The sequence below is a fragment of the Argopecten irradians genome, chromosome 7 (assembly GCF_041381155.1).
Source record: "Argopecten irradians isolate NY chromosome 7, Ai_NY, whole genome shotgun sequence".
Classification (NCBI taxonomy): Eukaryota; Metazoa; Mollusca; class Bivalvia; order Pectinida; family Pectinidae; genus Argopecten; species Argopecten irradians.
Genome location: NC_091140.1, coordinates 28,239,498 through 28,262,779, shown reverse-complemented (window position 1 = coordinate 28,262,779; position 23,282 = coordinate 28,239,498). Strand labels below are relative to the sequence as shown.

At 33.9% G+C, this 23,282-nt stretch overlaps 1 protein-coding gene across 1 annotated transcript in view; it reads right to left on the bottom strand.

The window, feature by feature from the left end:
* The window catches only part of LOC138328046 (glutamate receptor 1-like), a 68,292-nt gene extending 45,397 nt beyond the window's left edge, over window positions 1-22,895 (bottom strand). The window contains exons 1-2 of the mRNA XM_069274640.1: window positions 22,398-22,895; window positions 7,887-8,030 (exon numbers count right to left, since the gene is read on the bottom strand). Of these exons, the coding sequence (XP_069130741.1) occupies window positions 7,887-8,030; window positions 22,398-22,512 (259 nt within the window). The 5' untranslated portion in view covers window positions 22,513-22,895. The remainder of the gene's footprint in view (window positions 1-7,886; window positions 8,031-22,397) is intronic.
* Window positions 22,896-23,282: the final 387 nt, after the last annotated feature.

The window sequence follows — 23,282 nt, the reverse complement described above, 5'->3', positions numbered from 1 at the left end:
TATGGACAACCTCTTCAACTTGGTTTAAGACTCAAGATTACTTCGCCAAGCTGACACTTTATGTGTTGAGACATAGAACGCGTTGTATACATGATATAGATTGACGTTGAGTACAAGAAACACCAAAAATCCCCGGAGACAATGTTAGGCTCTATTCAGGTCAATTCCATCACAAGAAAATGACATTGACGCCTGGGCCCAGATATATCAGGTAACGATGACCACTATGTGATAGCGAGAAGTTCATGTCACTCGTAGCTGTTTCGGTATGTCTCCTAATGGAAACAGGCCAAAAATGGCGTAAGGGAGTCGGGAGGAAACTTGGTGAAGATCATTCTAAATCAAGTTGTTTGTTAAAATTAAGCAGGATAGCAACACAATTTTTTCAATATTTTTTACGATTAAGATGCTGGAAAAATATGAAAGAAGCAATATTTGTATAGTCGGTATCTTTTGAGAAGATGGTATTTTGAGATTTCGCGAGACATTGTAAAAATATGATTCGAGAAATAATCAGACCTTTATGTCTTATTTCTCTTTTATGCTGGAATGACAACATATTTGGTCCGCAAATAGTAACCGGCGACGCAGTATGACAATACTAGTGAAGTATAAATGTTGACTTGACGAAACATTATTTATTGGAATTTATATGATGAATATCGTCGTTGGAACAGGGCATTATTACTCCTTGAAATATTTAAATTGAGTTCCCCTCGCATTTTTCCATCTTTGACATCTTTGGATTTTCTGTTTGCATTAAACCTTGTTAAATCGATTGAAGATTTGAATTACATCTCCACACTCCCTTTGTTTCTTAAATTGCGCTAATAGAGCAGGAGTTATTTACTTCGTGAAGATTAACATCTTTTCGAGATGCTTTTACATTATGGGAGGAAACTGATCAGTAATATTGTCTGCCCAGGAAATGTCGGATTTAATTAAATCGTACCAATCCTTTCGCCCGTCTGGTGAAACAAAACTGCATTATTTTGGAAGCAAGACAGACGGATCATCCATTCGGAGGTCAACTCCATGACTATTTCCCATATCCCAACCTTATATCCAGGCAAGTTAAGCGAAATATTGATTCTTGGAATTAAACACTTTCAGGGAACAATTTCGGAATCCGATTCGAATCGTTGAGGAAAGTCAATGGATTATGTGTGGTTGACGTGTTTCATTTTCACCCCGGGCTTAATGTAGGTTATTGTGTACAGGCATTTTCAAATCCCAAATAGATTCAATTTAGTTTTATTCGTTGCGTTTGCTGTGCGGAATCGTAAAATTCTAGACCGTAGCGATCTAAAAACAACACCTTCGCCGTCTTGAAATTGCGGCAGGGAAATCACGGGCTAATCAAGCGCATACAGGACGTAGATTCATCAGAAAACTTCAACTAGATGTCGCTTCACCACCTTAAAAGCCAGCAGCTCTTACACGGCAGAATGCCTTCACTATATTTATATCTCGCAATATCATGGAATTTGTCTAAATTTAGAATTGGTACTTCAAGCTATATCCAGATTTTCCATATATAATAAACATGCAAATATTTAAGCAGATGGCTGGGTTTCTAATACTGAAAAATTAGAAAGTTTAGTGAAAGCTGCAATGAACGAGTCATCGTTAAGTGCACTGGTGTGTAAAACGATTCTAATTTCAGATTTTAATATTGAGTGGTTTTGAATTATAGTAGTAAAGTGCTCAGTTGTATCAGATCGAAAATCCATTTTCGAAGGAACAGAAAAGAGGGAGCACGAAGTTAAATCTAACTGTGTTTTATTTGAGCTTAAACTCTGTGTCGTAGTGTCTTAATCATAATCCAAATCGAAATATTTTGTGTGATAGAAATACTTGTCGTGATGTCAATCGACTTAGCCGAACATCTGGTATACTTGAAATTGATATCATTTGTAAAAATGATAACAAGATAAACGCAAATATACAATATTAAGACACTCATAAAGAGAGCAAAAGAAAGCCAGAACCTGGTGTACCAGAAGAGTAAGCCAAATCAATGTTTTATCGACAACATATGATTGAAATTAAACTGATGTCGGTTAGGATGGTGAAAGTGGAACCATTACGTATATAAAATTCTGATTCTTCCTGTGACATCACGATGTCGAAATTTCATTAACATGTATATGTCTAACCTCTCTAAAGCAGTTGATGGAAATCATAATTAGTAGACGCACTTGAATATAGCATAAATGTAGCACTGTATGTAAGGTAGGCAGGAAAAATATATCCAGAAATGGATTTTTTGTTTCTTTTTTTGGAAAATTATATGACCAAGATTGTCATGCATACAAATTGGCTACGGCCTAATTTGGGTTCACTGTGATTTAAGAGCGAAGCCTTAAAATCGACGTCAAAACTGAGTTATTAAATGGACCGAAAATAAGCTACAGTGAAAAAATTAAATTGAAATATGACGTATTATACGAAACATCTTACATGTCTACTATGAGGCATATCACAGTTTATTTTCAAGACAATGATCCTAGAAGATGTTTATGCCAATCATGTAGCACACTACATCAAAATTCATGAACAATATAGAATGATCAAAAGGAAACGTGATAATGAACTTAAAAGTGAATAATAATATCCTTTGTTTTTAAGAAATAGATCTGAAATACAACAAATAAGTGAATCATGATGTTTCTAGTATTAATCCCAGACACTATTTCCGGTGCCCACTAAAGGAACCTACCGATTTGTCCAGACGGACCTTAGGGACCCTAGTTATGCATGTAGAAGGTTCATTTGTGTCGTGTCATTTACCACTTGAGCCATGCACATGAGATTTCGGCAACCAGACGCGTTTTACCAAATGGCAAATGGTCATACACAGTTTCCATGAACAGTGACATAACAGACTATTTAATGTCTGATGTTTAATGTCTGATATTCAATGTCTGCATGATATAGAATATTCCTGGTCTTCTAACTTGCTAATGAATTTCCATAGCGTGGGAAGGTAGACATATTAACTGCTTTCACGACAAGCTTTATTTTATTTCACTAACAAGGTAGAATTGTTTTACGGATGATTTTTTTTTTGTATTTCTCAGGATATGAATTAACATAAAGCACCTAGTGAATTAAATGTCTTTCCTTAATAACTTACAAATTAAATGACTGAAGATACGACTGACTAGGAGCTATATTATACTTGTGTCAAATATATTGATAGACGTCACGATTTGTATGTTAAAAATGCCAATTACTGTAACGAAATAACGCCGACATTACAAAACATTCCATGAAAATCAATAATTCAACGCATGGAAAACTTACACGAAATAATTAAATATATTCTTTTCCTGATTTGAATTTGACGAATATATCAAACTATTTAAAATAAAGAATATAGAGAAAATGTTATATAAGGAAATTGCGATATCTATCAAATAGTAATATATCAAGGACTTCTGGATTTATGTTCTTTTCAACCTGCAACGGCTGCGACGAAGGTCTGGCAAAGTGTACTTTTATAATGTACGATTATAAAATATTACAAGAATTCACTTATTACCTCATCAAAATCTAGCTACATTTTGTTTGTTAAAAGATGTGTATCAAGTTTGGTCGGTTTGCAGTCACATGCAATTCAAAACATCCTTTGTTTTCTGGGTTCATGCTTATTTCAGATGTCAAAGGCCAAAAGTCAAACTTTTGCTTAACATTTTCTTTTCTGAAACAAAATATATACGAAGTTAATCAATAAACGTATTATATTGGTTATAATAAGTATGCAGCATGAAACCGCCATACTTCCAAAGTCACAAGAGATTTTTCACGTTCTCTAAACCTAACAGACAGGGAATCCTCATCGATTGGTTAATGATTGATGAAGAAATAAGAAACGCATTAAATGTAATGGATAAAATTCCACTAGATAACATTTTATGGAAAGGGATTACGCAGGAGCTTTATATGATGTAAATATTCAAGCTGCACAACTTGTCTGATACATGGATGTAGGCTACAAAAGCTTTTTGAAAATGGCAAAACAATATGAAAGATAAAGACCGAGTGTTTAAGATGTCTCGGTATATAACTACAGGTTCGCCACATCTGGGTCGCGTGTTCGAATTCCAGTTGGAGCTGTTATCTGGTCCGGTGATTTTCCTTCATGTATTCTGACTTTTCGCCACTTCCCGTAACTTGACTCATACTTTAATGACCCAGTTTGTTAATTGGGTGTTAAATCAACACACTTAATACGTCCATTAACATATGCATTTACTAATGTTTAAAAAATGTAACAACCCTATAGAATGCAATACACATTATAAATACACAAAAAGCATTATTAAAATAATCATAAACGCTACTACTATACTTCGTTTACATTAAATGAAGAACGTTATTGAAATTGTACCAATGCATACGGGTTGTATATATAGCGCGTTGTTTCCAATAAAAAACAAAAACCACGAAGGAAATTTGAAGACACAGTAAATTCAAAACACAGAGCTACACAGAAAATGGCACCTCGAAATCTAATAAAGCTGGTCCAACAAACATCAAGGCAGGCTGGAATCCCCTTGGGCTGTATCGCATTCTTTAAAAGAAACAGCAATGCTGGCTGTCACGTGGTCTATTTGTACAGGATACTAACAATGAGGGATAGAGATTCCACTAAAACCTTCCTCTACGTTTACATCACAAAAAAATGTTCTAGGAAAGGTTAGATTCTTTGGGGTATTACTAACGAGGAACGGAATTCAGAGCGGAAGTGATAACTGTTGTAATGTATAAAAACAAAGAAATGAATGCTCTTCCATCAGCGATGGTGCCAGCTCTCAGCGTATAACGATTGCTTTGTCTTTTGTAAATGCGATACTACGAAGTTCATTGCTGCTGCTAATGTTTAAACGATCCCAGATTGTGTTGCAGATCTAGGTCAATTGAGATTTATACAAATGGCTGATTAAGAAATGTATGTCATGCTATAAAATTAAAAGCATTTACATTATATTAGAATCTTCTCCCACAGGGAATGTTTCTCCAATAAGATTTGATTAAAAATCTCACTCTTAGCTTACAATCTTTACAAGAATCGCGCAACAAGGAAGACTCATTATACTGAAATTGGTTCTGAAATCAACAATTTAACCATGCAGATGGGAACTAGACCTTCTTTGAAAAGATAGTACGATCAAAGCTTATGTAAAAGGAACACATGGACGATAGATAAAAACGGTCTTTTGACAACATGTGTCTGTGTGAAATGACATCGATTGGTCACATACATCTAGACAAAAAGTCTTCATTTAATATTATATCTGCAACGGATTTATATGGAAATATAAGGGCGGATGATTTTTGACCTTAGGCATCAATATGAAAGTGTAATAAATTATTTCTTCATTACTTGTGTACGTTTTACACAATCGTGGTATCTGTGGACTAACAGTATTTAGTCCATATGCTTAATGTCGTTTTTCAGGGGCAAACATGACTGCCAAATATTTCAATAACTTCTCACTTAGATTATATGTTAAACATTATGCGTTTCATAATAGGTTTGCTTTTAAGAACTAATTGTTAAAATAAAGTTATAACATTTTACTGTCTATCATCAATCTATACATTAATGCATCGTAAATGCATTGACACAACAAATATGTAATCACGCTTACCTTCACAAAGTATCAATGTTAGGTATGTTATATGCATGTTTGTTAGTTTAAATATTATATACTTAATGCAGTGGAACAACTAATAAAGGATAAATCAGTTTCTTTACAGAAAAAAATATGCATTGCACTTGTAAGATTATAGAGTTTAATTGTGCAGTATTTATTGTTTAAAAATGTAAGACGTTTCATAAACAGAATCTTCAGTCAGCAAAAGGTGAATTAGTGCAGATTTAGTTCATTTAATACACGGAAGTTATATCTATATCAAAATGGGTTTTACACAAAGACAACATAGTCTCTTATGTTTCTGGTCTCCTGAATAGGTTGATAAGCGTGACGCAATTCTATGACTGATTTTTACATATTCAAACGGAATAAGATATGTTCTAACGTACTAATACGTCTGGGATACCTTTCAAATACTATTGCAGGTCATGGAGTCGAGAAATAAAGACCTTAACCTTCTGTCTGCATGGTTGGTTATGATGTGTTTAATGAGACAAGATCATTGGCATTTAAAAAGATGTATATAGATTTATTAAATATCGATATTTTTCAGAAATCTTTCGTGTCAAAAAGAATAGGTTGAAGTCATGCTGATTTCTATATACAAGTTACCCTGATGGAAGTCGCTGTAATAGGAAGATGCAGGGAATATTATTACCTTCACTGCACTGCTGGCTATATCACACATCAAAACGTAATCTCGATTATTCGGATATGATGTAGATTTTTTCAGCATAGAGATGTATATATTTATCCATTAGAGGAAACTTGGCTTAAAAATCAATCTTCTCCAACCCTTAATTTTAATATTTTAGAACTTTGAATTCAGTTGACTCTATGAATGAACTACAGGGTATCTATTCTTAGATAAATCCTGACAGTCAACTCAACTTTTCATTTACTGTAAACCTAGGGATATTTTATATGTATTACACGCCGTTGAGCGCTTTGTCATGTTTCTTTAGTCAGAAAAAAGCAAAGATGATAATCCGATTTATCTAATTATAAACGACAGGAAACTTGTTTGATGCAGCGGAGGGGTGATAATCTCCTGTGTAGCTTGTGGTATCAGTAGAAAATCAACAGTGTATAGAGCAATTATACTCAATTGTGTAATGCCTTCAATACCGCTTTCTGGTGCAAATTGCCTTTCATGAACACGAGACATTTGCGTGTAAGCTTGAAGTATCATCAGCTAAGGTATGCGCAAGTAGTTAACTCTCACTCTAGACCATTAACCTTCTAATTCAGATCCTGATGAACTCAATAATCTGAAAACCTCGACAGACGGTGTTAGGTTACTGTGTCTTCTGTATTAGCTAAAGTATTATCCTATTTGCAATGTATTTTAATGTGTATGGCGTCAGTGTCCAAGCATGTTCGCCGTTCCAGCCGCCCGAGGACGCTCACCTTAGCTAAACAGATTCATTACGTGTATATATAAACCAAGTATGCCTATACAACTATAATAACACTTATCAACCGGCTTTGAATATTTCAAGAAAGGAATCAAAATGATTATGCACAAAACATGTCATGAAATCGGTATTTCGTAAGATAGCATTTAAATTTAAGTTACGTGTTTCACAAGACCAGTTTTGAAAATCTTTGACCTTTAATAGCACAGTCGAGTCCTAGAAGTCGGAAAGCAATTTCCTTTAACGGCTACTGTATATCTTGATTCAAATTTCTACTATGAAGTGCTAAACCGCAAAGATAATTTTTGCTAATTCTATATGTTGATATTGAAATATATTTTAATACAACTGTCTGGAAAATCCTGTTGATATTACTTCTTTGCGCCTTTTAAAACAACTCAAACAGATATCATTTGTGGACATGATTTTTGGTAATTTACCTCGATCTCCAAAATCTTGAAAATAAATCGCTCGCATGAGAAAGTTAGTTTACGGTATACGATACAAATATGAATATAAATATATTTTATTAATAATTTTTATTGATGCCTTATATGGAACCCTGGAGTCAGACGGGCGTTTGAAGAGTTCGGTGCAAACGAGAGTTACTGCAAAGCATCATATCCACACTGAGTTTTACACACAATCCTCCAAATGATTTCAACACGGCCCCAACAACATGAGTTGTAAGTGTGCAGGGAGGTTTGAGGACGATGTGTTTATTACTATATTTTCACGCATGTGTTATCTTTAGAAGTGTTTCTATCAATTTTTCTCCTTTGTATCTAAATCCATTACTTACCTTTGAGCATTTTGTCGTACTGTGACCTGTGATCGGGGATTGTCAGGTCTAGGACATCTATGGGGACGGACATATTTTGGTAGACCAGGGATGTATTCACAATGTCAAGCCAAGGCGGTTTTACATCACGAGCTGGAACCACCCCTGTAAAATGAAATGAAATAAAGACATTTTAAGACTTTTATGCAAAACGATTTCAAGTTTGTGCGTTCAAAACCTGGTAAAGGATTACAGAAATAAAAGAGATGTGTTTCACTGTCGTCACAAGCTATCAACACCTATTTCATTTCCGGGTTCATTGAAATATTAAATTGGAATTTTGTTGAAGCAAAGCATTGTTTAAGATTAAATAACTGTGGTTAAATGCTATAATGAGCAAATCGAATGTATCAATTTTATTCATTTATTTAAAATAAAAAAAAAAAACAACCAGAAGTGGTTTGTATTAGTCTAGGGTGGCACAAGACATTGCCATGTGAAACTCCTCAAATTGAACATTTCAATAATTTATCATTCTATTGAATTCACATTGATATTATGATATTGTCATTCGTTACATACACTGTGTTCGATAAACGTTGCTTTAACTTGAATGCTTTTGTTTGAAAGATTCAAATTTTAAAGATTTTTGAAAGACATAGCACTTTTGGCCTTTACAATACAAACTTAAAATGCTTAGAACAGATATAATGATTTTCCTCTTCTATAACAGGAAAGAAATTTCTTTCTTGGCTAGGTGTGAACATCAACATTATTCTTTAGTAGCGCTTCTGCACTGGGTTGTTAAAAGAAAATGAGACATTTCGAAATTAAAAGCCATATATTTACAGGTAATTTTTCATTAATTGACACCCAATTTAGTTTCGTATTTCCAGCGGCGTGGAATATCACTACAAAATGTCGTTACAGTTGTTACCAAGATGCAACAACGAACATTATATAATGGCGTTAGGGAACCAAGCTAACAGCCTTCTAAATTGAGTTTTGCTACAGCTAATGGGTCCTGGAATTCAAGCATGCCCATTTTGGGTGAAGAGATTTAAGTAAGATTTTCAGTAAAAATTTACATAACTATCCTGTAACAGAGAATTTGTCAATTTACGGCAACTAGTTGTCTTTTGCACTCTTGCAGTTAGCTGCCATGGGCGATTTTCACATAATTGTCAAGCTTTTTAATGAGTTTTATTAAGATATACGGAATATCGATTAAAGATAAAATTATAAAATCCGAATTTTGAAAAATTAGGTTATGAGGTAATATCGGACAGATCATGATTAAATTATGTACTATATAAGTTAAATATCACTAAATCACTTGATATATTGTTAGTATTTTTATGCCAACTTTCTGGTGTTAATACTGATATAAATACATAAGCTTTGAATTGTGGTGGAAAGACGGCATTTTCTTGGTAAGCACGCTTGTTATGTAACAGTGTATACATTTCTCAAAATGACCTTATCTTGATAACCGTTGTCTACAGAACCAAATATTGAAATGATATTACACATTTAATTGCATGGAGTGGAGTCTGCTGTAGCCTTGATATGCAAATGTTGGTTCCAAATTAGGCCTTAGATAGTAGTTTTCATAACCGCATTCAGTTTGCTCTAGCCTTGAAATGCAAAAAGTGTTCACATATAAGGATATAAAAACAGTACTATTCATAACCGCCTTCAGTTTGCTTTAGCCTTGAAATACAAAAGCTGGTTCAAAATTAGGGCCTAAATAGCACTATTTATAACTGCATTCATTCCTTTTCGGCGTAGTTAGGTAATTTAAAAAATATTGCAGAGCAAATTATTTTCTCTTTTACATGATTAAATGAGATTTGCAAGCGTTCTTTTCTCCCAAAAATATATTCGTACAACACCTTTGGAATGTCATGCGACTATGTCCCTCGCCATGCATGTGTGATGGACATCAAATTCTCTTATACCTACACGTGTAATACTGGCTGGTCTCGGGCAATACACTCATGTCGCTTGAGACTGTATTGGAAGGCTACCCATGCAATAAATCCTCGGGATGCCACAGCGTCAACAAAATTACTATTTTCTAGGTACAATTTTAGCATTTTTTTTCATAAACTAAGCTGGATTACTTTAAAAGATACAAACAACGAGATTTGCGTTGAAAATATCATGCAATTTTCATGTATGGGGAATTTACTTGCAGTCGCGTTTCGTTCAAATTGATTTAAAAATGGCTGAAACTCATAGAAGTAAAATTGCAATTAAATGTCGAGGTATGAGAGAAAAATACCCTTACATGTGTGGAAATGAAGGATAGGGATATTTTACCCTCGGGATCACAAAATGTTGTAAAACCCGAAACTTGTCGAGGGTTTCCCAACATTTTGTGACCCTCGGGTAGAATATCCCCATCCTTCATATCCTTATATGAAAGAGTCTTTTAATATGACCTAATGGATATTGTGTATATTGTTCGTTATATAGCTTTATGTATATTTGTAAATGCTCATAAATGTAATTATCGTAATAATTGTGATCATTATTAGGATAGTAACTTAATTAACATCGGTATTCTTTGAGCATGCTGCTAACATTTATGCAAACACGGCCACCATGGAAATGTTTTACATAAGCTATTAGCTTGTTACCAAATCTCCATTCACTATATTATTGTATTGCATTTATTGTATTGCAATTGTACTCACTTACTTTCAATTAGTAAAAAAAGTACATAAGCTTATACCACTCAAGTTACGATAATTGTGTGTTATAGTTACGGTTGATTGGGTGCGTACTTTCTACAAATATATGAAAATTGGATAAAAATAGCATGTACATATTTTTGTCCTTGAAAGCCCTACTTTAAATGGATGCGCATTGTATCAAAAGGATATCAAGTAAACCGACAGTCCTAAATAGGTTTTATCGCCATCATCTGAAAACGACAAGTTGTCTGTAATACGCGCCTGTTGTCCATTTGCAATCCATTTCACTTAACATTGCACCATTGCACGGTAAGCTGCATTAGACATAGGCAGACATTTCCAACACAAAGAACACCATTTCTAACGCCTCCGTCACAACAAGACTACGCTATAGAAACTTGTGGGAAGACACGATTCCTAAATGCTATTTGCAGATCGTGAGACAGAGAAAAATACTGTTCTACATTTTATACCGATTTGGTCGATTTTGACATTTGTAAAATCGATAGCGAGAGCATTAAAGAATCGAATGACAATTATGTTATATTTATCGTTATGTTTTTTTGTATTGCTTATGAGTGCATTAAGAGTCTTCAACTTTTAGATCTGTAGATGAAGATACATTGTCAAATTAATATACAGAAGATAGAAAAACCCGCATTTTATCATTCATAACTGAAATATGTAGCTACATTTTGTTTTATATGACTCGTCATTACTGCTCAAATACAAACATGGTTTGGATTGGAGATAACAAAACTCAAATAAAATGTCAATGAAAGATTAGCTTGGATTTGTTTTATATCATAAAGCTTTTATACAATGTGCAACGGATTGCAATCTCAATATATGCTTATTTAGAGTACACATTGAATTATATCTCCATAACATACAAATCTATTTCGGTTGATCCCGATATCCAGTGAAATTCCAAAAATCTAGAGATAAGCTCTGTGTGAAAACTGACGTACAATTTTGAACCCCTTGTGAGCCAAAGTTGATAATACTATTAAAATAAATTAGTTTGTTTGATTAATTTAACATCCTATTTACATACTAACATTCATGTAAGGATGTCCTCCTGTGTATGTGGTGTGTAGCGTGTATGAAGTGTGTGGTGCGTGTTTTGGGAGACTGCGATATGTTCGTGTTGTTTCTGCTTATATAGTGTCAATCTTGCCCTTCAAGCCCTCCACATTTTTAGGAGGAAACACATATAAGTTATAATAACATCTCATTCGAAGTTGTTATACACCACGGTTTCATATTTAACAAACAGGATACATAGACCATTCCAGAATTTCCATTCGCTCCTACCACTAACTGTTATGGCATCCGTTCAGATTTGTATCGACTAATGACATTGGAACAATACATATGATTGTTTTTTAGGTAGCTTCGATTTAATCGTTTATGTTTCAGCAGCAGACTTGGTATTGAAGCAGTAATACCAAGAACTACACGGTAGATAATATCGTGGATACGGCTTACTAGATTAGCTTTGTACGTGACATATTTTCTATGTAATCAAAAGCTGACAGCCAATTATTTGACGATGTTTAGTTTCCTTGACCTGCATGAACACAATCTGAACCAGAGTTGGTAACAAAATATTGTACTTTGTAATATTAGAAATAAGTTCTTAAATAGACAGAATGTACAAAAGTGTACCGAGAACAAGCAAGGTTTTATAAGAATAAAACTTGTATATGCATCGCCAGTAACTATCCATCAAAGATTGATAAACATATCTAAATACTATTATCATCAGATTGCGGTTTACCAACACAAACCATGTCGATGCGACCTTACCATAGAATATACGATATCAATAATGGTTATTCGGTAGGGATCCGCAAACATGTTTACATTTGTATCAACTGGTATCATTTTACAAATGACACGCTATGCACATTTGATAGGGTTTTACTATTACACATCAATAATAAACATTAATTATGTAGTCCATTTTTATTATAAACAAACATATCTGCAGCTATGCATCCCATCAATGTCACCAACAATAAGTGTCGTTCCATGACATTTCGTGAATAAGATCCATTTTGCTTTGTGTATTGTTACTACTTAACAACCAAAATGAAGTCATTTCTATAGACTACTATAGCCTTTTTTCAACTTCGATGAATCGAACCGTTCACATCATATCATTCTAAAATTCTATCTGAAACAAACATCCGATCTGTTTCGCTTAATTTGTAACTGCGGCAGCTCTAACGCTGCGTCTATTGTTCACAATCAAATCAATGTTTAACATCCAGGGCAATTAGTATGATTTTATCATAGTCTATTTTTGGGCGTCGATCATTGAAACGTATATATCCAGATGTACTAGACGCTATATTGAATCATACAATGACAGTTTTCAATGCATTTCGCCAGCAGGCACTCACGAGGATTGTGAATAGCCATACGGTTACCCTGTCGGTTATTTTCATCTTCTGTCGAACTCCCAAAGTCCCAAATCCAAAACATTTGACACTACTCGGACTCGTGTTGATGCACATTTAGAGAGACACGGTAAATGTACATTTTTGACCGCAAAACATTTCCATGAATTGAAATGTTTTTATGTCAAGTAAATTTTCATATTGCGTTCGCTAAAGGTGAACTTCAACGATGACGCCCGAACTTGCTAAGTACCTTAAAGTTGTATGGTCTATCACTTTCGCTCTTTTTGCCATAGTGAAAACTCTTTTTTCCGAGGTTTAAACTTTCTAGTTTTACCACTTTTTATAAAGTTGCAGCACCGGAAGTATTTTTTATTATAAAAGTAAAAAATCTTTTTAACGTGTACACGTTTAAAATAACTAGGAAGTATCCGAACTGTTCCGATCTATTCCGATCTGTACTGGTATTGCCGATATTGACCACGTGATACGGCTCGGGAGGTTCCGATCTATACGGGTATCGCCAATGTCGGTCACGGGATGCAACTCGGTTTTCCGATATTACCCGAAAGTTTTAAATATGGCGTTGACTTTGGCGGTTCTTTCAAAACGTGTGATATTTCATGCGACATTTACCGCTATGTCAATAGTATATTGGTGTTTTCATGGATCTGAACCATCATATATAGGCATTCTTATCCACACATTGTATGTTTTATGAGAGTTTGTGATGGTGAAATTTACAAGAAATACAACTTTAATAAGTACATTTCGACAGTGTCATTTAGCTTTCCTAAAATGGCTGTCATTAAGAAAAAAATAGTCTTGAAAAGATGGATGTTATGAATATCGACTAGTGTTTTTATTTCAAAAAGATTTCAGTTGACATAGCTATTGTGATATCTCGATCGCACTCACATAACCCCAACACGGTTCGAGGGAGAAGACCTATATAAGCAATGCATGTTGTCTAATACCATTGACTTTTGCCAATAAAATTATTTGCAATTGAAATTGAAACCCCCCCCCCCCCCCAAAAAAAAAAGAATTCTTCAGGGTGGTGCCCTAAGGCTGTACTTCTTCATATAATTAACATGCGTATCAAATGATGATATCTACATTTTAAAAGAAACGTCCGCTGTTGTCATCTTATTCTACGGGTCGGTATAATGTCATAAAATCAAGTTTAGATTTCTTGTTATAAGTTGGCTGGAAGATAAGTGAGGGCCACCATCTAGTAATATGACAGTTATTTAAGGAATAGATGTTTATTTTGTTGAGGTTATGAGGGTATAATGATAATGGAGCACGTGTAAATTATGTAACCCCGGCGAAGCCGGGTTACATTAAAAAAAATTATTTGCATTTTTTTAAATTAAAATACCCATATTTTTTCTCTCCCGTCATCGTCAACGAATTCGATTGAACAGCTGATTGGAATCGAGTCATTCATATGTTCCCGCCAAAAGTGGGGTAATGACCCCACGTTGCTACGCCATCGACTTTTCACGTAACAATAGAATCGCCGCGCGTGTTGTGCTAACATTATTCACTGATAATGATAATACGAGGAATCATGGTTATTGAGTCCATGTCAGTGCAAACTGTAAATATTACGAGAAAATCCCCTAATACATTATTTGCAAAATAGTTCATCCAATGTAACGAATGAAGAAGATTGAAGTACATGGAATTGTTGTCTTGTTGCAGAAATAACTTGTATTTATCATTCATATCTCAAATATTGTATAGACATCAATGATTATACAATTTTCGGCGGTGTTTGGCCATTGGCCGTGTATTGTTTACACCATTCGTGACTTTATAAACATCTTATGCCTTCGATATTGGTGTGTTTATCGTATCGCCCCGGGATTCCAAACAAGCAAATCCTACTTATCGGTAAACAAGAAACACAGGATACCTTGTGAACACATTCAGTGGCATCATTATACCAGATTCTGACCAGCGACTATCTCGTTTATAGGGCGGTAGAACTTCAACCTCCATGAAAACATCAAAGGATTAGTAGATGTGCTAACTTAAGGTTTCAAAACCTTTACGTTCTTGAGGCTTTGACTTGAACTTCCATTGCGGGCCCGGTCGAAAAGACAAAGAATCCGAAGAACTATATTTTCGAAAGAATGCTTTAGTTAGCACATTTATGAAAAAAATATAATTGTTATTTTACCAAGAGATCAATTTAAACAATCCACTGAAGTTCCAAGCACATCTGTTTCATGTTTATGGCTCAAAGTCATATATTTTTAAGAGAATAATATAATCTTGACTTTCACGACGTGTTTGGTTTTCAAAACAGTCTTTATAATAATAATTTTTATTATTTGTGTCTATAAAAGTTCATGTACGTTGTTAAACTACATGCATTTGTCAGTTAATTATTTATTAAATAAAAAATTAAATATACATACAAACTTGCAAACAGTAATTTGAAACTAATAAATCATTATAAATTATTTCTTGGTCCCGATTTATGAAGTATTTACATCCAAATAGACGGGACATTAATTCCAGATTCATCTTCGCCATTCCAATACATAAGACACGGGTTGTTAATCAACTGGCTAACGTACTGAAGTTTTGTTATCTTAACTACTTAATATTATCATATCAACTTAATTGCATAGTCTCAGATAGCGCTTTACATATGTAAATAAATTAAAGCCTGTAGGAAGAAATCAGAATATCACATCATCTATTTCGTTTGTTTAAGTTCTCGTGTACTTTGCACCAGTGGAAGCGACTGTCTCTGCCAATGTTCGTCAAACAGTCTTGTCCTGCCTCTAAATTTACAAAAAAGTTATTTTCAGATGTCATGTGATGGGCAGTTAATTTGTATAAGCCAACAATTTAGTTTCGTAAACGATCATGCAATAAATGTGTAGGAGTGGAAATAGCTTTTTAGTTTCGTACGATTCTCTTGTGTGCCGTACAATAGTTTTCGTAAATGGATGAGAAGCGCTGGCTAGATAATACAAACTGCGCAGATCTGTTGCCTTTAGAAATAAATGTAATTACATTGAAAAAGTACGACAAGAGTACATTGTTAGCAATAGATGTTTTTATTTTTATCTGCTCTACAGTGATAAACATGTCAGACTTGAAACGTAGATGATTGGATCAGTGAACGAGTTGAGCGATCTTATATTTCGTTCCAATTTGTTTTCAATAGAAAACTTGATTTATTTTAGAACGATTTTTTCATGAGAATATAGCCTTTTAGTTTCGCATTTTGTCTCACGTCGATTCCGGAAGAAAACAACATACAAAAATGTAACATGTTTACGTAATAGTTGTAAATTTTTTGTGAATTGTAACGAAAGATATCAGGCGTTGTTTTGGTATAAATAAAGAACTTATTAGAAGGCAAAATTGAATTTGTTTCCTTCTAAATATGGAGATTTCGGTTGAAATTAGACATAAATGATCCATATGCTATGCGCATAACTTCACTTATATCCGTTATTCTAAAACCTATAATCATGTTCCTAACAAGTCAACCTATGCTAATGACATAATCAACAGAACGCTTTAATTCAATACATATGTAATAGTATAACGATCATTTAAAAAGCTTGCACATGATCTTGACTATCTCATGGATATCAATTAATAAAACTCTCTGTGGTATCTTCTATATTATGATTGGACCTTGTGCACATGATACCAGTAAATCAATTGATGTTGATTATATTGTTTGATGCCAAAAATACGTCACTCTATCATAAATTATTTAAACCACCCGATGTAATATTTTTAGTATTTACATAATATTATGCATGAGTTAATAACGCACTAAGATTTCTATATTGTTTAATTCTCTATTGTTTGAAATATAACCAGCATACACAAGTTTTGATCTGTTTGTTTGGCAGGCGCAATTATGCAATTAGAACTGCATGATTCAGAACAAACGTGTTCTTAAATAAGGTCATTTCGAAACTCGATGATGTTAATATTATTTAATCATGAATTGACGTGTTTTCGATATTCATTGATCTAATCTTTTCCATTCATGAATTGGGAATTTTGTTTGACTTACTTTAATTTTTTGTGGGAGTCCATTCGCGTAAATAATAATTTTGTCCGTTGATATCACTGGTGGGTCTTAGATGGACCTAAAGTTTCTTATTTAAAAAATACATTTCATACCGCAGCTTCGACTTGCTTTGAATTATGATTTATTTTTTTGTTGCATAGGTTTTTTTAAATTAAATTGTTATCTGGCAATAAAAATAGAAGTAGATTTCCCGAGACGCTGGATGCAACTTTATGGGTGACCTGCCAATGTCAGGTCGCCTTGTCTGATAAAACATCTACCACCTGCTGTTGGCAAAATACTGAAATCCCCAAACAACTACTACAGTCGAATTGGAGACTTTTGTTGTAAAATTATAGTTCAGGTGAATGTCTACCGGCCAAAACATATCCTCGTACGGGTTTAGCATTTAATTCAGACATTTTACACGTAACCAGGCAAAAGAAACAGCAGAATGGTGTGGTGTTATTTTGAAATTTGACCAACATCTTCAGCGGTGTTTTGGTAATTTCTCTGAAATGAAAGATGATAGATACTTGTTATGGATTTGAGGTGCAGTTATTAAGGCACATACCATATTCCGACCAGATTTTCAGTGAAATGATACTTAGAAATTGAATTTTTGAATTATTGACAAGTTCCCTGCCAATTATTTGTATCCTTAATTTATTTCAAATGGATGATACTATCTTCATCCTCTTAACCGATAGTAAAGTTTAAGACCCTTATCTGTGTATGCCTATATCACTTCTTAGGTGTAGTTAAACGAAACTTAGTAACTAAAAAGTATCTATGCATCCTTCCTTACCATAGATACTACTGTAGATTTTGGTGTTGTTTGTAAACTTTAGCAACATATTCAAAAATTGCACATCTTAGTTTTCAAGTCCACAGGGTTCACTACACACTTCTGTCACCATATAACCATGCCATTTTGTTTTACTAGCCATATATTTATTTTGAATTGATCCATAATTTGATTTCAATTTCGACATATAAAGGGATATTGACAAATGATAGATTTGTCAGTAGATAACTTATTTTTTGTACTTATATAATAGAACACACGAGAAATCGGAATGTAAAGGTTCTAGACTTAATCGATATTATTTTTAAAACAAAATGCATATTGATAAATCAATTTCAAGACAAATTAAACTCAGAAATAGAAATCGATTGACGCTAATATTTACAACAAAAATACACATTTCAACAAATGTTATGAATACTAATGGCACCGATTTCACTCTGCGACTCGAAAGAATCATTTTCTGTAAGCTGTCATCTTCTCGGCCACGGTGACCTAGTTACTTAGTGATCGACTTTGGTCATAATTTTAGACATGTATAAAATATATCCTGAGAGACAGTAATGTTATCTCAGGAAATTACCTACATGGAAATTGAATTGATCGACACATCATCGAATCGTTCTTGTTGATAACCTCGTGGGGAAGGTTCGGAATCAGCTACTAGTGATGCAGAGCATCTTACGAACATACATGTATTTAAAATTATATTTACAGATCGCTTGTCCTTCTAAAAGTATGACATTATTATTTTCTATGAGAGATAACAGGGTAAAACCGTTACATGGTTTTTGTGATATGTATCTCTATTGCTCTCTAGAGTATCATTTACAGGGTTATCATCATTGGTCAACAATTCCACAAAGAACAAAGGTGTATGTAATGATATTGATACACAGCCAGTATTGTGTGGTGTTTCGATGATTTGTACGATGTGTATTCGGTCATTAAATCTTTAAACTTTTACTGGTTGTGTAACAATGAAAACAAACAAACAGACAAACAAACAAATATACAAACAAACAAAACAACAAAACATCAAACAAACAAAACAACAAAACATCAAACAAACAAAGCAACAAAAAAAGCAAAAAAAAAAACAAACAAACAAAACAACAAACAAACAACAACAACAAAAAAAATAAAAAAAACAACAAACAAACAAACAAAAAAAAAAAAAAAAAAAAAAAAAAACAACAAAGCTGTTTGTCACTTTGGCATGAATATCGTAATAACAATACGAATTTAATATTGATTTCGAAAAAAACTCTCAATAATGTCAAGGAAATCGTTGTTTTTGAGTGAATCACCTTCAGATCGGCAATATCGCGTATTTTATGCGATATTTTTAACATTGCGACATTAGAATACAAACAGGAGACCATAATTTCCTGTTCATGACACAATATGGAGGAAGCTGTGTTCCTGTCATTGTGCAATATCCGCCATAAATTTCATGAAAGATGGCGAGATCGTACATCATTCAACGAACTGGTCCGAGACCTTCCTAAAGATTTACTGTTGACACTTTTTGTTACCATGACGACACGAACTATACGATTCCAGAAGCTGTAGTAGTTTATAATACATTGTCAACACTACGACTATTTCTCCTGAGAAATCCATATACCTTTTTAGAGCTTAGTCTTAGTACTCGTGGTGATTTATGGAGCAAAGCCACGAAAATTGGATATATACATTAGATAATTATCTGGTAAATATGATTACACATCGTTGCCCTACAGCCTAATTCTACGGGTTCGGGGAGGTAAGTAGGGTTTATTAAGATTAATATAGTGTTAAATGCTACTATTGGGATGAGAGATAAATTCTAGAGATAGAAGCGCACATTTTTATAAGGTAATATTTTAGATAAAGTGAGACAATTTTATTGAAATTTGAAACAGCTGACTTCGTGATTATACATGGCAACACCTTCTATGTGAGTTACATACTTGATTTTATTTAGTCCTATTAAAACTGTTGTAGATTTCACAATCAGAAATTCTACATTGTCAGTTTAAGTTGCAGGGAATCTATGTAAACAGCAATTATTTTTTTTATGAATGAATTATCGAATACTTCAAAAGAATACTGATTAAGTGGATATTAGCTTGATAAAGATATTTGTTCCGAAATATATTACATCAAGATAGGAAAATTAGCACTTACAGTTTATAGTTAACGTTTTATCTAACGGGAACAGGTTCTTATCAAATACACCTTGATCAATTTGTGATGGTTGAGAGCAATAGAGAATATGATCGAATGGATGAAAAGGTAAACGTGCGAAATAACATGCAATTGCCCCTCTGATCTCCTTGAGAACGGACGATAGGCCAAGACGACCTACAGCGTTATACTTCACAGCTGCCAGACACTGAATTAGGGAGGGGGAGGGGGTACACTGACTATTTGTTATCTATAAACAGTCATTACGGTTATAATCATATATAAACACACACGCGCGCGCACGTGGCACGGCTACACATATGCTATATTTACCCTATGGGAGACCACATGTGGTTGCAACCATGGCCCTAAATATGTTGAGGTAATTATGGTCTTAATGCCGTCATCATCAGATAAAAACTGTCTGTACTGGTTACAATTAACAGGCCTTGAAACGTTCATCAGTGTATGAAATTATCACTGAGTCGTACTCTGTCTTTCATTTTTCTTTCACATAAAGACATATGTTGATGGTTGGTGTATGCATTTTGATATAATGTGTTTAGCAGTTGTTATCTCCCTTTCGTAGTAAATTAGATGAATCCATTTAGTACTTCTGCTGCAATAATTATCGTTTTTATTGTGTACTTGTCTTCGATAAAAATCATACAATAAAACTATGGAATTCGAAAAAACCCGTCAATTGGCACAAGGTTAGCCTCTTCTTCTTTACGACTTTGACTGTTTAGTATTGAGTAGTTTCACTTTTTATAGCTGACTATACAAGTTATCTTCGAGATTGTTATAAGGATTAAATGTCTCCGTTGGAAGATGAAAGGGCCACTCTTGTAGTACAGATTTTTGTTTGTTTTGTACTTTTTAATTAGTTAAGATTACGTACCATTTTTGTACACGCCGTTGGTGCGCTGGGGTCAATTTGTGTTTCGTTTAAATATCTGGTAAGATGTCTTCCATTGTATTTGTATTCCTTCTTGTTTCATTTCCTGGTTGTGCTGTTTTTACACAATGGCTATGAATCACAAGTAGTCCTTGCTACTGCTTTTATTTTTTATCTACACGATATAAAATCTATCATGTCAACTGGCCTATAGCAGAGCCAACCTTAGTTTTCTTTCGGATTTCTGTTAACCAAGAAAGAAGTTTACATCACAGAAATCGCATTAGAACTGTGCGATTTATTTACAAGTAAAGGAAAGCAAGTTTTTTTCTGTTGATTTGAAACACAGCAGACAATCCAATAGGTTTTGTCATGTAATCATAAATCATTTATGTTTCTAATTTATTTCACAATGTTTATTTCTTGTTCATATACAAATAATCTACATGTTACATTGCAAAATGCTATTTCTGATATGTAGATAAATGTAATCATGTCATGTGTGTTGTCATGTTTGTTTAAATATGATGTTTACCTGTAGATTACATGAAATCATTTAGCTGCTCTATTGTAACTCTTAAGACTTCTAAACAGAGAGCAATGTCGTCTTAAAACAATTATTTTTCAGCAAGATTTCTGCTAATGAAAGCAATGAATAGCATTGTTAGTATAGCCTTGTACATATAGGAGGATTTTGAACAAAATATAAAATTATTTCTGATTAGTATTTTCGGCGAATTGAGCCATACAAATGAATTAGGTCATGTTGAACGTTATGGAATCTTGACACATGGGAAATGTTTATCAACACAGGAGCATGTGGCGTTTAACTTCAATGATTCTCATGACTGATTGTCTACATGCTTAACACTACATTTCTTTGATAGTATTAATTAATAAATCAAAAAGGGAACATGTCTGTATTTCATCACACACGTAGATATTATCAACTATATTATCGCTATATCTCCGTCTAATGATATTTCATACGGAGATAACACTGCGTGGTTTGTTTTGACGCGACAGGACACGCCTGAACTTCAACCATATAACATCATGAACTGATATATATTGATGTGGAATCACCACCAACATCATAACAACAGAGATCCGACAATGGTAGAGTAGTTAATATTTTATAGATTCGCACACATCTATCAGCCGTATCTGTATGCCTGACTCTGGATAATGGACATTCATATGTCCATAACCATAAATATATGGGCATACTATGACTCTGTTACTCTCAGTTCGTCAAGGAAGAAAATATTTAAAACTGCAATCATGATAATGATAAAATGAATAAAAATAAAGAATACTAATGAAATAAATAGATAAACGTACCACAAAAAAAAAAAACAAAAATCAATGTGAAACACATGCTGCGCCGATGTATATATAGATTAGTTGTGAAAAAATATGCCTACCTGTTGGCTACATCGAACAGGTAAGTTTTTCATGTTATCATATGTAGTATTACCTACCTGCATTTAAGATGAAGTTGTTTCTATCTGTTTCAGGTACAACCAGGTAGAATTGGAAGGTTAGTAAAGTTATTACTAACCCTACCCGTCTAAATGTTAATATATTAAAATCCATTTTTTCTGTACTCTAAAAACCACTTTTTTTAAACAATAAAAGGCACAAAGTAACAAAGTCACGTGCGTTCGTATCACCACATCACGTAATGATGGTGTGGTACCCCATCCTGCCCGGGTCCCGGGGAATTACAACTCCTGAGTGCTTATATCCTTAGCTTGTGATTGTCAGGCATACTGGAGAAAGACTCGTAACTCTCCATGATGTGCTGATGAGTCGTATCGTACAGAGCTAGTCACTGTTCATACAGCCGTAGTATCGTACACGGGCGTATGTGCAGGAGCGGGATGGAGGACGGATGAATGATAGAGGAGTGAAGTGGTCGATAATTGTTTCAAGCTATTAAAACGTTAGTATAAGACGTGTACGTCCTTTTAACACCACCGCCAGTACTAATGTGACAGACCAGTAGCTATATATGGCAAATTAACGGCCCCGTATTGGCTCAATTGGAACGTCCCCTTTGATATTGCTAATGCCGTAATAGGGTAGGTATTTATAGCAAGGAGCTTACGTGTACATGTGTATAATATTATGTATATTTATATCTAATATACACATTTTGACATACTAATTTAATGCTGAAATGAATTGTCTCATATATAGATAGGATTTTTCGTTCTTGATATACAAATGACTTTTTATATAAATGTTATTTCTAAGAAGTAGAAACTCGATAGTCTTTAACAGTTAGTAATATATGTCCGCATTAAATACATTAAGTCTGACGATTTATTTCTTTTCGACAAACTTTGTAGCAATATTGTAGC